This window comes from Hyaloscypha bicolor (assembly GCF_002865645.1).
Source record: "Hyaloscypha bicolor E unplaced genomic scaffold K444scaffold_182, whole genome shotgun sequence".
Lineage (NCBI taxonomy): Eukaryota > Fungi > Ascomycota > Leotiomycetes > Helotiales > Hyaloscyphaceae > Hyaloscypha > Hyaloscypha bicolor.
In genome coordinates this window covers 1091680-1106080 of record NW_020194684.1, presented here as the reverse complement: position 1 = coordinate 1106080, position 14401 = coordinate 1091680, and the positions used below count along the sequence as shown (strand labels likewise).

At 47.4% G+C, this 14401-nt stretch overlaps 4 protein-coding genes across 4 annotated transcripts; 1 reads left to right on the top strand and 3 right to left on the bottom strand.

Moving 5' to 3' along the window:
- Positions 1-1529: 1529 nt before the first annotated feature.
- Positions 1530-2148, bottom strand: K444DRAFT_620266 (uncharacterized protein; the record flags this gene model as incomplete). Its single annotated transcript, XM_024881670.1, has 2 exons — positions 1530-2044; positions 2116-2148. Coding segments are annotated over 2 exons (232 nt in total), but the record flags the coding sequence as incomplete, so codon positions are not given.
- A 1056-nt stretch (positions 2149-3204) lies between these two features.
- K444DRAFT_620264 (cytochrome P450 52A12) lies at positions 3205-5244 on the top strand. The gene is made up of 3 exons (XM_024881669.1): positions 3205-3675; positions 3722-4582; positions 4642-5244. Exons 1-3 carry the CDS (start codon positions 3262-3264, stop codon positions 4948-4950), a joined length of 1584 nt encoding a protein of 527 aa, XP_024728008.1. The 5' UTR covers positions 3205-3261; the 3' UTR covers positions 4951-5244.
- Positions 5245-6333: 1089 nt separating this feature from the next.
- K444DRAFT_706989 (uncharacterized protein) lies at positions 6334-8786 on the bottom strand (the record flags this gene model as incomplete). The annotated part of the gene is made up of 1 exon (XM_024888150.1): positions 6334-8786. One exon carries the CDS (start codon positions 8784-8786, stop codon positions 6528-6530), a length of 2259 nt encoding a protein of 752 aa, XP_024728007.1. The 3' UTR covers positions 6334-6527.
- A 268-nt stretch (positions 8787-9054) lies between these two features.
- Positions 9055-13746, bottom strand: K444DRAFT_601323 (uncharacterized protein). The gene is made up of 6 exons (XM_024878672.1): positions 13498-13746; positions 11644-13430; positions 11125-11589; positions 10317-11073; positions 9822-10268; positions 9055-9773 (listed from the first exon to the last, which is right to left on the bottom strand). The coding sequence occupies exons 1-6, from the start codon at positions 13610-13612 to the stop codon at positions 9163-9165; spliced, it is 4182 nt and encodes a 1393-aa protein (XP_024728006.1). The 5' UTR covers positions 13613-13746; the 3' UTR covers positions 9055-9162.
- Positions 13747-14401: the final 655 nt, after the last annotated feature.

Sequence of the window (14401 nt, the reverse complement as noted above, 5' to 3'; positions counted from 1 at the left end):
ACTAAATGCCCTGTAAGGTCTTACTTTAATCTCCCTGTGGCTAGTCCTAGTCCCCTGTAAGCCCCTATAAGCTTACTAACAGTGCCCTAAAGGCTTAATATAGGCTTATGCAGCTTGACAGGTGCTAAACGCCCCCAAACGCCCATAAATATAGGCGAGTCCACTAATTAGTAGCGAGTAAAGGGGGGGGTAATTAGCCCTAAGACACACCTCTCCACACACACTTCGTTCTGAATTCTAATTCTAATTGATTAGAAAAACACTTAATACCTTTCGCTTTACTTTAGCCATTATTATGGCTACTTTTGGAGGTTTATTTGACTTCCCTGACTTATCAGATGGCCAATCAGAGCTCTCCTCTCCTCCTGATTCATCAGGTGACGAACGCTCTGATGAGCATACCAAAGATGAAGAGGATGCGTAGTATAATTTACCGTCAGATTCGGACGATTCAGACGATGATTCAGCTGAACCAGCCCTTCTAGTACCTTCATCTACTGCTTTTATACTCTCTATAATTGGCCCCAAAGAGCACTCAACTGGTGCTAGAATCAAGGCTATTTATATGCTTGAGGACAAGAAATCTTTGGGTCAAATTAGAGAGGCAACAGAAGTACCCAAAACAGCTCTTTATCGACTTGCCGCTGTTGCTAGGGAGCGTGGGTGGCAAGAGAATAAAAATATGCCTTTGGAAGTCTCTCATGTACTCAATGCACCAAGATCTGGTCGACCTGCAATCTCCTCTGATGCAATCAAATGTGTTCTCAAAGTTGTTCTTCAAAATTCAACGACAAGGGGCTTTTCTTGTACGACAATTGCGAAGGAAGTAAGAAAGCGGGGTCATGAGATTGTACCACGAACGAATTGGAAGGTTCTTACGTATACAGGCTACTCTCAATGCAAATTGACAGTCAAACCTGGCTTGAACGAGCTAAATATGGCGGAGCGATTGGCTTGGTGTTTGGAGAGAGAGCATTGGATACTTGAGGAGTGGAAAGATGTCATTTTTACAGACGAAACTGCGGTGCAATTAGGAGGTACGAGAGGAAAGAGACGGGCATGGAGATTACCTGGAGAAGCATATAATAAGCATTGTATAAAACGACGTTGGAAAGGCTTTTCTGAATTCATGTTTTGGGGATCGTTTTCATATGACAAGAAGGGGCCTTGCTACGTATAGGAGAAAGAGACTCCTCAAGAGAAGAGAGAGAGAAAGGGGAAGAGAAGGTTAGTATATACTAGATTCAGAGATTTATATATATAGAATTAAAGGTATTAAAAAACAATCAAAATCAGAGGCTTTATAAGCGATAGCGGGGTAAGCCACACTCAGGGGACCCTTACAGGGCTTACAGGGAGCTAGGAATCGCTACAGGGAGATTAAAGTAAGACCTTACAGGCCCTTTAGTGGCCTGCATAAAATATATTATGAAAAACACCCTGTATTCCCGATACTTTATGCCGCTATCTACGTACAGAATCAGTCTTAGTAGCTAGCTGCTGTATATTGTTCCTCATGGCGACTCTATGGCCTCCCATTTTCCCCCTTCCCTTAATTTGCTAGCGGCTACGAGAATAATTAGGACACTACAAGTTCCAATTAAGTATGCTGTCGATTCCTTCGCATTTAGAATGGTGAGTATCGATTTCAACTTCTTATTTCCCCCATTCGTTCCGCTCATTGCTTAGGAAATCAAGCCCCACCCCTCCTCAACAACATCTTTCCAACCTTACAAAGCCAAATCAATCCTCCACCATCAACCACAAAACTCATAAGTGTCCCAAACATACCCACCTTCATCGTCCTATAAATCAAGGCTTCCCTGCCGTAGTGGATACAACTAGCTACATATGATGATATGCCCAAGTTACCAGCGCGTAAAACTGGGGGTTCGTTATATTGTAGGCTGCGTAGAGGCGTTCAAAACCAGAGAGGAAGGCCCAGATGCCAAAAGTGCGTATTGAGAGGTGTGTGGCTTGGATTGAAGCGGCGGGTCCCTGGTGGACCGAGCGAGCTGATGCGAAGTGGAGGAATGAGAGAGTGCTGATGAAGAAGCAGATCTATGAGTTCTGGATGGCCATCAACTATCTTGAGAGATAGAATGGAGAGCTTACGAAAAGGAGGAAGATAGGGAGGGGCCCGGCATGTGTGGGAGATACGATGATATTTTCCACCGTGATTTGATAGGTAGAGTGCGGCGTGAATATTTCTGTTGTTGGAGCTGTTGCAACGATGTTATGAGAAGAGTTTGGAGCACACACGGTTCTTTGCATGAAAGAAAATTGAAGTTGAGATCGAAGTGAGAGACTAATAAGTGTGCGTATAGAAAATAACCTAGCGACGTCGTTTCGAAAGTTCAAGGTTTGCGGTAGGCCAGCTCGCAAAAAGAGTAGAGAATTACTGAATTCGGAATCGTGCTCACATTTTAATCCCCATCCCGGGAGAACTTCGTAGTCATCGTTTACCCGGGGATAATTTGCCGATACCTCTTTGAGAAGTATCTCGTTGACGAGTACGTGTGTCCCTTTCCCACCTTAGGCTTCTGGAAATTGACACTACAACAGTCGCGATTTGCCATTTAAGGACCCAGAAGACCTCCCAGATGTCTACACTACCTATAGCAAGTTACTTGAACCGCTGCGCGACAGCCCTAGAGATGGGGATAAAGCCCTCCATATTTGGCTACCCCTGATAATGCTCGCTTAGTTTTGGTGTTCCGACCCCCCAAAAACACCGATATAACTATCCCGGATCCTGGGATTAAAACACTACTACATTGACTCTAAGAGTTATATTTATAATTAATTAAAAGGATATTGATTTTAGTAAGTATATTTATAAAAGAATTATATTTATTACTTAAGGAAATATAAAGTTATAGGACTTTAAAGTTTGGGGAAGTATTAGGTCACGTGATAGAACCCGTATCGGAACCCGTTATGCAAATATAAATATCAGACTCGAGTACAGAGCAAGTACGTGCTAAGTGGGAAAAGGAGGAGAAGTCCGGAGGAGGAGAGCTACATACAGCTGAACCGCGTCACGTAAATTGAACTGATCACGTGGTCGGATGGCATGCATTAAGTAAGCAGGAAATCCAACCACTGGTGAACCCTGTCATAGGACACCATACACAATCATGTCAGCATCCGAGGGGAGGGGTAAGTTCAGCCAGATTTTGGCTAATATCTCAAGAAAACTATGTCCGGTAACCTTCTACAACAACTGAACTTTCAACACTGCTCTTACAAGACTTCTCCATGACCATGGGGCTTTCGTCGGCGTTTCTTGTAGCGGCGAGTGCTATTGCTCTGTCAGTACTCTACTGTCTGGTCACCTCTTGGCGCTTGAAGCGAAGAGTCATATCACTGGGGTGCAAGCCTGTACCTGTTTGGCGAGTTTGGGATCTTTTCGGCATCAATATGACCATGACCATGACCAAAGCAATGAGCGAAAATCGCCTGTCTGAAGAAATCTACAGCATAGTTAAAGAGGTGCAAGAAAGAGAGGGGCGCAAATGCACGACATTTCAAGTGTGCTTCCCGCCTGGGTTGTTGCATTTCTTCACGTTCGACCCGAGAAACTTGCAGGCGGTTTTGGCTACGCAGTTCAAGGACTTTCAGATTCCATCGTCGCGTCTTGCGGGGTTCCGGCAACTGCTTGGGCAGGGGATTGTGAGTGACAGCTGTTGTGGTTTACTATATTGTCTGACAGCTATAGTTTTCATCTAACGGCGAACGCTGGACACACTCCCGTGCTCTCATGCGGCCACAATTCAACCGCGACCAGATAGCCGACCTAGATCTGTTCGAGAAGCACCTCCAGAACCTGTTCAATATACTGGATCGTCAAGTTGACTCTCAAGGTTGGACCCAGAGCGGTGATATCCAGCACTTCGTTGAGCTATTCACGATCGATACGGCTACAGAATTTTTGTTTGGCGAAAGCGTGAACAGTCTAGAGGGGAAAACCGAGCCAAACTCTCTGGCTACGAAGGGAGAGATGAAGATATTCGTGGACTCTTTCGTTGCAGCCGAGAAGGTCACCGCAGAGTCTTTGCTATACAGCGATCTATATTGGGTCATACATGACCGCAAATTCAAGGACCAATGTGCTGCTGTTCATAAGTTCGTCGATACCTATGTCCAACGCCGTTTGAAGAGTCCCAACTCCGAGAGGAAAGGAAAATTTGTCGTCCTCGACGCCCTTGTCGACGATACCAAAGATCCATTTGAGCTTCGTTATGAACTTCTCAATATCCTTTTAGCAGGCAGCGATACCATCAAAGCAAGTATTACATTCCTCCTTGGCTCATTGGCACAAAATCCCGCAGTGTTCGAGAAGTTGCGAGCCCGCATTCTCAAGGACTTTGGCACGTACATCCAGCCGATTAATATTACAATTTCTGGTTTGAAGGCATGTACTTATCTGCAATGGTGCCTGAACGAAACACTCCGCATGTATGCTCCGGTTCCCAGCAACTACCGTGAGGCGGTCAGAGATACCACGCTACCTTTTGGCGGAGGACCGGACGGCCAATCGCCGGTGTTCATTCCGAAGGGGAGATTGGTGAATTGGTCGGTTCGTCGCCTCTTTTTGCATGTTTCTTTGTCCCAACGCTAACTATCTCTCTCCATCAGCTCTGGACTATGCACAGCAATCCAGAAGTGTGGGGACCTGACGCTCAGCACTTCATCCCCGAACGCTGGGAGATGGTGAGGCCAGGCTTCAACTATCTGCCATTCAATGCTGGGCCTAGGATTTGCATCGGACAGCAGTTTGCACTCGCGGAGACGGCTTACGTTGTGGTCAGACTTCTGCAGAAGTTTGATGCAATCGACGGGTCCGCAGTGCCTAAAGGGCGTCTGCCTTGTGAGTGGAAGCTGGTTGACAGGGTAGCAGGGGGATTGAAAGTGCGTTTCCACAGCAGGGAATTGGAGACGAGGTGAGTTGAATCTGACATGGCTTGTGGAGCACGAAATGACCTTGGCTATATATCTGTGTTGAAATTCTTGTAGTCTTGGATTAAAAAGTTACACACAGTGACTACAGAGAAGGGAGCAAATATTAGTTAGTAGTAGGCGAAGTGAAAAATTTCTTCAACGAAGTCTGCTCACAATTTCACGCAAACCATTCATCCGACGGTCTCCAGCGGGCAGGTTTATTTTGGGGATGTGAATTATTATAGATCGGGAAATATAAATTTCCATACGGGGGAGGGGGGATAAAGGGTTAATCTTTGACTAGTTAGAGATATTATTAATACATAAAACTTGTAGTAGAATACAAGTTTTGCACAGAATTTTACTTTTAACTACGAATATATATTTTCAATCGAGAACTCTTGTAGCAGAGAGGCGATATTCAATATATACGACAAAATTCGTACCCATATTCTACTAGACTAGACTCCTAGAGGGATCTAAAATCGACTTCGTAGGAGTCTTTAAAAGTCTGGTAAGGGAGTTAGAACGGATACTATAATGATATCCTGGTAGGTAAGAGAAAGTGGCTGTATTCCAGGCATTAAGATTTATATTTGGAAAATATAGAAACTGTAGCCGATTCTCTAGGGAGCCTAAAGGAGACCCCCCCCCTGAGCATAATCCAGCTAACTCATCAGCGTGCTTAGGGCCCAGGACTCGGCTCAGGTTAGAGCGGCGACTACTCCGGTACAAAGAGAGAAATAGACTCTAGAGAGGTCCAGATTCGGCAGTAATTATATTAGTAGTTTCGGGCAATATCTTTTCCTTTTCGCTTCTAGCGCGGATAGTCAGCGGCGCCGCTCTCCGGTCAATAGGGGTTAAGATTAATCAACGGAATGGAGATATTTGGGAATAGCTTCATTTCAGATTTGGAGAAAAGCGAAAGCTGAAATTCGTCTACTTCAAAGTAAGGATACATGGATACATGGATCGAGAACCGATATCAAGAATAGGCAAGGCGTCGCAAAGGCGGATAAAAAGGGGTTTACTAATCCGACTTGGAAAAAGACACCCCTCGGAGTATGGAGACCCAAACCTCCAGTATCTGAGGAGTTTCTTTCCGTGTCGATACACATATATGCACAGTCGCTCTGCTCATAAGAGCATATCCCTCGATAACTTTGTAGTTCTCGCAATGCTGCCTCGCGATTGCTGTGGACGTCAATGACTTCACCGTTGACAGAATATTGATCTCCATTTTGGTGCGCGTACACAGTACTTGGTTTCTCCTTGGCTGAGAATATTCGAATGGTAAATAAATATCTTGAGATCGCATGTTGAGGTAAGAGTCAGAAGCCAACCACAGCCGCAGCCTGATGACTGATGACTGATATTGATATTTTTAAGCAGCATTTGTGTGGTGTCGACGCAAGAAGTCAGATACGGGCAATTGGATCTTTAAAAATGTTTTCTGACAAAGCAAAAACAGTAATGTTTTCAATGCACTTACACTTGTCTTTCCTTATATTGATACTTTTGTCATAGCAACGACCCACTTCCACGACTCTCTCGCGCTCTCTACCTTTAATCCCCTCTTAATGTTATTTCTTCACCCCCTTCACCCCTCCCGCGACTTTCCCTTCATTTGCAGCCCCACCTATCCCATTGAGGCTCGAAACAGTCGTGGTCTCCGTCACCGTCACCGTCTTGCGGAACTTCTCCACCTCGATTTTAGTAATCGTCTTGGTGGTGGAGAATCTGCAGTAGATCGAGGTGTGTGTCCTTGTCGTTTCAATGATCCTGAGTTTTGTTTTTGTAGCTACACAAGTGGAGGCGGAGAAGAGGGTGGTTGGGACGAGCGTTGTTGTGATGGTGATATGCGAACCTGGGAGAGTGGGGGTGACTGTAAGATTCGATGTGAGGAAGGCTGTAGAGACGGGAAGGGTGTAAGCAGCTGATTGGAGTTCAGTCGCCGTCACTGTTGTGTAGACCAGGGATGGAACATTAGTTGGGCATGTGAGTGGGCAGGTCGACGACTGGCAAGAAGACGTCGATGAGGCGAGAGAGGAATTGGTGATGGGAAAGCTCGATACCGAGGGAAATGAACTGGATTGTGCCAAGCTGCTGATAAGAGTACTCGAGGAATTGGTGGATAGAGAGTTTGTTCCAGAGGGGAACGAGCTAGAGATCGTTGAGCTGCTGATAAGAATACTCGAGGAATTGCCGGCGAGAGTACTTGATGCGGTCAAAGCACTGCTTTGACTTGAGACAAAAGCAAGAGATGACGATGCCGCCAAAGTTGCTGAAGAGCTTGGGAGACCGAAAATTGATGTCGAGAGCGAAGTGCTACTTGTAACGGGAACTGACGAGATTATGGCGGACGAAGAGGTGCCTGCCTCTGTTGTGCTAGGAAGACCGGAATTCTTTGTGCGGAGAGAAAATCTACTTGAAAGAGGAGCAAACGGAATTGTAGATGACGGTGCTGCTTCTGTTGCAGAGCTGGTGGCCTCGGTAATTGGAATGCTGCTTTGAACGGCAACAGACGGAAGTGCGGAGGATGGTGATGACTCTACCAGAGAGCTGGAGAACCCGGCAATAGAAACGCTACTTGTAATGGGAGATGATCGCAGAGTCGATGGTGGTGCCGGCTCCGGCAAGGAGCTTGAGACAGCCGCAATTGAATTACTGCTTTGAGCAGAGACGGATGGAAGCCCGGATGACGGCGCCGCTGTAGCTACTGAGGAGCCGGGGAGACCCGGGTCAGATACCAGTGGAGAACTGCCGCTTTGAACCACAATCAACGAGACTGTGGGAGATGGCTCTGGCTCTGTTGAAATGCTGGAAGCCGCAGGAATGACTTTAACAGAGGTTGATGCTGCAGGAAGCTCAGAGCTGGAGCTTGCTATTGCAGACAAGGCACTGCTTGGAGCGGGCATCACTGACTGGAGTAGAACAGAAGATGGTTGTGCTCCTACAGGAGACGCACTGCTTGAAGCGGTTACATCTGACTGCGGCCGTGATGACGATGGTGCTAGACGTGATAAAGGAGGGAGCAGAGAGCTCGGCACTACAGCATCTACGATAGAGGTAGAGACAGCTGATATTGACGAAGGCAGCTCCGAGCCTGCCGAAGGGCCAAGGATAACCGAACTTTGAACAACGGCCGGACCGACTGAGGTAGATGGAGCTTCCTGAAGTGGGGATGTCGATGAAGATGCAGCTGCCACGAAACTTGGAAAAATGGGGATAACGGATGGACTAGAAGCGCTGCTTGCTATTGGAGGTGGGAGTAGAGACGGTGACGGAATTGCTGAGGGGTCGGCAAGTACGGAACTGGGAATACTGGGAAAAGATGAAGGGTTGGCCGCACTGGTGATTATACTCAGAGGCGGCAGTAGAGACAGCGATGGAACTGTTGAAGGTGGAACATCGGAAGAGCCAGCAAGCCCGGAACTTGATACCAATGGTTTGATGATTGTTGAAGTCATAGGTGGAGGCGATGGCGGAGCATTAGTCTCTGTGGAGGGCGTAAAGCTGTCGACAGGTTCCGAAGCAGTAATGGTAGAAAAAGGTATAGGGTCAGGAATCGTGGATACCAAACTTCTGAAAACGAACGATGGGGCCGCCGTTGAAACCACAATGCTGGGATCAAGGAAAGGCGACACAGATAGTACCGGGCCTGAAGCTACTGCTGAGCCGACAAGAAGGGTGCTCGCAATGCTCGACGTCGAGTTGAGTCTGGATGTCGACGCAGCTTCTGACGAGCTTGGAACATTTGAATCCAATCCGCCGAAACTAGAGGTCCCATCTACAAAGCAGACTACCTGACCAAGCAGGCAGAACAAGAATGGAAAATTCATGATATCGCGAGTAAGCGAGTGTGATGGACAAAACGTCAGAAATATATGTAGGCAAATTCGAGAAAATGGCAACACTGTTGCGGAGAAAGTTATTGAGAGAAGGAGAGTCGAGGTTTGGAAAGGTTTATAGAGAGGTTGACATGAAGGAATGGGGGCGACATTCTTGCCAGATGAACGTTGAGACACACTGATTGTCAGGCAATGACGCAACTTGCAAGTCAGGAATCCAGCTGTCCACCGCCAAGCTGGTGTTGTGGAATGCGGAGGACGTGTACTCAGTATCGTGTTCACTTCTAGTTCCCAATGAAGAAACGTAAACAAAGGCGTTGTTATTGGTACCCAACAATCTTGTACTCACGTGGCAATTCTAGCCTATTTAGTCCACCCATTTGTCATCCAAACCTTCCAGAAACTCGAGATCAACATTCACGAAACTCTTCCAGAGATCCAACTCCAATCTCCAAGGTTTTGTCTGAATCGCAAACGTAGTAGCCGCAACCAACTTGAACAGTTCCCCCTCATCGGTCGCCATAACCAAATATTTATCTCTCCTCGCAATTACATTTTTGCCAAGGAATTTCTTGTAGGGAGTGATACGAGCTTGGGCGCTGAGATGAATGCTCCATTCTGACCGGGGCAAGTCTTTTGGAACGAACATCCAATTGAAATATCTCCCAATGAGATCCCGAAAGGAGGTCGGGTCACGATTGTCCCATCCAATCATCAAGGGGTAGAAATGAGGCGCGCTCCATAGAGTGAGGACTGCAAAGCGGGCAGTAGGATTTTTGAGAGCGAAGTTCTTGGCTGTGGCCTTGAAGGGGGCTATTGTGCGAGGATTCACCATTGCAGGGTCCCAATTCATATTGTTCATGTTTCTCCTCCAATCGAAGAAAACATCCCACTTGTCGCGGCCTGGCTCTTTCCCTGCGATTGCTTCGCCTTGGACCCGAAGATCTGATCTGCTGCGGAGGACACCACATTTGTACACTGGTTACTGTTAGGTGCTGACCTTTGACTATGGACTTGGAAACTTACGATGGGCGATTATTGGCCGAATATGGAGGTCCCACTCGGCAGGTAGTTCATTCAATTCGCCATGCACCTTACGCATCTCATCCTCAAATTCTTTCCAGAAACTAGGGGCGCGATATTTATTAGAGACATGCGACCGAATATCCGGGAAGTTCTTCGCGCGTTCTGCTTGATTGAACATCAATGAATTTCTGAAAGGTTCCCCATCCTCGGACTCAAGAAATTGGGGATAGAAGAACGGTGCGATTTTAGCAATAGCTTTGTGAACACCCTTGGCGTATTCGGGTTCAACGTTGAGATCGTCGACCAGATAGAGCCCCAGAATAACTGGAGCACAGTCAAATGTGTTGCGGCAGTGCTTCCGGCACTTCCTGGTCATATCCATCATCTCTGTATAGTGTGCCTGCGCATTCGGCTCCAGATCGGCGCTGTGCCAAACCTGCTTGAACACTGAGGTACAATCAGCATTTCGAATTAATCTGAAGAAAGGCAACTTACCCTTTGCTTTCTCCTTGTCAAGAAACTCCATAAACTCAGCTTGCATAGCGGCAGGACTCGATCGGTCTCTTGGTACTCGCTTCGGCTTGAGCAGCATCTTTTTCATGACCTCCCGCATTTCGTCAGAGTGTCCCATAGCTCGAGCAACCTCGACCATGTCTATCTTGGGCTTTTGCTCCACCTCAGTCGCGTTTATCGCACCCGCCGTTTCTTGCTCGGCATCAACAGCATCTTCCTCATCGCCCTCGTCATCCAAATCTGAGTCATCCTCGTCCTCATGTTCAGCGTCAGAGTCGGTCATCCACGCTTCACTTTCGGTATCAGAATCGGACTCGAAGCAATCACCCTCAACAAAGCCCTTCAGCGAAAAGCCCTCCTCCCACATTCCAATGGGATCAACATTTCCAACATCAAGCGGGTCCAATTTCTTGTCCGCCAGTTCCTCGGGGAACAGAATTGCATCCTCAAGTTCGTCCGCTTTAGTATAGAACAAATTTTTTGGGAACTTGTTAGGCTCATCGAAGACTCTCCGAAGAGAAAGATTGCCTTCGCTTTGGTCGGCATGATTCTCGTCTTTGCTGTAAAAGAATGTTGTACCTGGGTGGTTGACATCGTCCCAGATGCTCATAATAACTTCCCCAGGTTGGATGTCGCGGGCTCGATTAGTCTCAGAGTCTCTACAGATGGTTTTCAGGACAGGTCCCGCGGGATTGTAGATATCTGGGCCTGAGCGAAAACGGTGTGCTTTGAATAACATCTGTTGGATCGTTAGAAAAGGATCAGACATGAAGGTACAAATGCAACTTACCTGTTGAACAGTATTGTACAGAACGGCAAAAGGTTCTCCCGGTTCCAGATCCCAGACATAAACGTCATAGTATTCCTTGAACGAAAACTTCCATTGTCGGTACTGATCCATCTCCTCGAAGAATGTGGGTCCAATGCTCTTGATGATATGCCAACCTCCATTTCTCGAAGCTCTTCCAATGCCACTCTTCTCGCGGTAGAGCCAACGTTCTTCTTCCTCAGGTTTGATGAGAAGTTTTCCAGTCTCTGCATCTCGAACAAGAACTAGCAGTGTGTGGCTCTGCATCGAGAGATATTGGACAAGACGGCGACTAACTGGATCGTCTCGCTTGATGTGGGCGCAGATGAAGTTTCGTGCTTCGAAAACAGCATGAGAACGGCGACCTCCACCGCGGTTTCTGTTGTTCTCTCGAATAGTCAAGTCGTGAGCGTCTGGTGAAGCACTTTCGAAGTACATGATGAAGCCCTAAATCCTGGTAAGAAAGGGAGATAGAAGTTGACGGGGGAAAGTGATATATACCAACTGCAACATCTGCTGCCGATATCTGTTGCCGACCCATTCAGCCCAATTAGCACCTGGGAAATACTGCCAAATGGCCAAAATATTTAACTCGAAAAACTCGTCCCAATGGCGACAAAGGGCAACTGCATCGTGGAGACTGCTATCCTTGGCAATTATGCAAAAGTGTAACCAGCCACCACGATTCATCGCCTTGTTGCTGGGATAATTCCAGATAGATTTGCCACAAATCTTGACTCGGATCTTCTTCCCCGGGACCTTGGAATCCTTGTTCTCGCCAAAGTTCACTGCCCCACCTTCTTCATTCTCCATAATAGAGTCGAACGTGGGCAATTGCCCCATCTGCTCTGCCATCTTTGCCATCTCGCTTTTAGGTTTCCACGTGTCAGGTAGCTCGCCCTTTTGCTTCTTCAACTTGAACATAGGCATGCCATGTTCGTCTGTATCCTTGGATGTTGGACTAGCTGGTTTGGCCATCTCGATGTCTGCTTCTTCCTCTTCTTCCTCGGAACGGAAGAAGTCTGCACAAGCATCACGGATGTCCTGAAGACTCGGATTCTCCATCTTCAAGCAGATGTCTCGGAGAGCGGCGGTGGTGACTTCGGGGTCCGCTAGGAATTCTTCCACGTTGTTTGCACGAAGGGCTGCTGGAAGTAGTGCCGCATGTCCTAAGAGGAGTCGACAAAAGAGCAGATGCTTGATGTCATGTATCTCTGCGAGCATCTTCTGGATCAGATTCTCGGGAAACGTCACCGTTTTCGTAGAGATGACCGGATTTTCCAATGTCCCAGCGATCATAACGCCTTTGACCTTCGCCTGGTTATATTCGGTGCCGTTCTTCAACCTCTCATGCATTTCTTCTCGGGATTCGATCAGGCCTTTGTCTGGCTCTGGCTTTGGTTCGGGGGCCTTGGCGGCCGGAGTAGCCTTCTTTTTGTTCTTTGATTTTGCTTTCTTGGATGATGGGGAAGCCTTGGCCCCTTGTGGGATCTCGGCGTTCAATTTCGGAGCCGATTCAGGAGTTTCGGTGAGAACGGACGGGCCAGGGGTCGAAGGGGTAGGTGCATTGATACCTACCATGGCAGTATCTGCTTCAGCCGCAGCGTTCGGGTCCACCATCCAAAGGAAAGTCTGGACGAGGTCAAGGTAACTCCCCCTATTGTCCTCCAAGACATCCTCAATAGGATCCCAATCCATCTCATCATCATCGGTATCTTCTCCCTCACCATTCCTCTCCTTCAAGGCCAAACTCTCTTTATACGCTTGTTCCAGGTAAGCGTCCTGCCTCATTTTATCCTCCTTCGCCTTCGCGTCTCGAGCTCTCAACTGCGCCGCCTTCCAATGCCTCTTAAACATAGCAGCCTCCATCCTGACCTTCTCCCGCTCTTTCTCTCTGCCCCTCTCCTCCTCATCCTGGCACTCCCTCACCCAACCATACCACTTCTCCTCCCTAAACAGCACTTCTGCCGTCCTGCGTTCCAACCTCTCCAATGCCCTAACCACCGTCCCTTTCTGGCTCTGCAAATCCTCTAAGAACTTCGCATGCCCATAATCACAATCTTCCGCAAAGAATCTCGAGTGATGCAATTTCCTCGCTCGGATGACACGCTCGAGAAGCTGGAGAATGAGGAAGAGATGATCGTGCACTTCTTTGCAATCTGATTGCGTGGTGATGAGCGAGAAGTCCTGGTGTGAGAGGGGGACGGTAGCGGATGCTAGGAAGGTGGGACGGTTTGCTGAGAGCCTGTCGAGGCGGGCGTTGCGGAGCTTATATCCTCGGTACAAACCTGTTCGGTGTCAATGACTACCGATGAAACATTTCGAGAGGGGGGGAATAGGAAATGGAGAAGTTACCTTGGCATTGCTTGGAGTGAAACGAGCAAAAGAGGCCATTTACAGAGGTAGCAGCTTCAAGACAGCGCTTTTCGTCCGAGACATTCAGTGCCTTGCACTGGCCTGGATTATCCATATTCCCCCACAGAGTTTCGAATGCAGAACCATGGAAATGGGACAAGAAACGCAATTACCCACAACTCGGGAGGTTGTTCTGGGGGTCTGGGGTGGATAAACAGAAATGTGTGAGGTGGAGGGGGAGGGGGGGAGGAGGGGCTTCAGGAGCGGTGAGAGGGATGTGATTCGGATCCTGGGAGACGCGTTGAGTGGAGCGAGGTGCCTTCGTTAGTGCTCTTACCCCTGAATGTGGCGTTCTTTTCCTCGAGGGGGTTTAGTGTGGACGTCACGCGTTCATGAACTTCAGACAAGACCAGCCGGAGTTGACGTCACTCCTAAAATGCAGTGGCTTTTCAGTCGGGCACAGCGAGATGTCTCCTCGTTTTTCTATGTGTTTACTAAACTAAGAAAATCAAAAATTCCTTACCAAATTTCGCGACGAAAAATGCTTAACATAAAATCGGCTCCTTTATTACTAGACAACTCATATTAGGTTACTTTTTAAACCCCCACCAAAAATCGCCATTTTGCCTTTCCCCGCACTGCACCACAACGCCTATGACATATAACTTTCTCTACGAATTATAGCCTTTGATATTTAATATATAATCTAACTTTCATACGATTCTATTTAAGCTAGGAATTAAATATATATCGTTTAATTAACTCGTGATTGCGATGGTCCAATTTTCGCCAAGAAAATAAGCGAATTCGGGTGGAGGGGGCATTTCCTAAGAATTACCCCTATATAACTTTACGACAACGTAATCATAGAATTACTAGAATTGGCAGAGTTAAGGGGAATGAT

Bases quoted from the DNA above. Each gene is read 5' to 3' on its own strand.
- K444DRAFT_620264 (XM_024881669.1), top strand. From the start codon at position 3,262: ATGACCATGGGGCTTTCGTCGGCGTTTCTTGTAGCGGCGAGTGCTATT. The intron at 3,676-3,721 runs GTGAGTGACAGC...TGACAGCTATAG, and splicing joins AACTGCTTGGGCAGGGGATT to TTTTCATCTAACGGCGAACG. The intron at 4,583-4,641 runs GTTCGTCGCCTC...TCTCTCCATCAG, and splicing joins GGAGATTGGTGAATTGGTCG to CTCTGGACTATGCACAGCAA.
- K444DRAFT_601323 (XM_024878672.1), bottom strand. From the start codon at position 13,612: ATGGATAATCCAGGCCAGTGCAAGGCACTGAATGTCTCGGACGAAAAG. The intron at 13,431-13,497 runs GTAACTTCTCCA...GACACCGAACAG, and splicing joins TCACTCCAAGCAATGCCAAG to GTTTGTACCGAGGATATAAG. The intron at 10,269-10,316 runs GTAAGTTGCCTT...ATTGTACCTCAG, and splicing joins TGACAAGGAGAAAGCAAAGG to TGTTCAAGCAGGTTTGGCAC.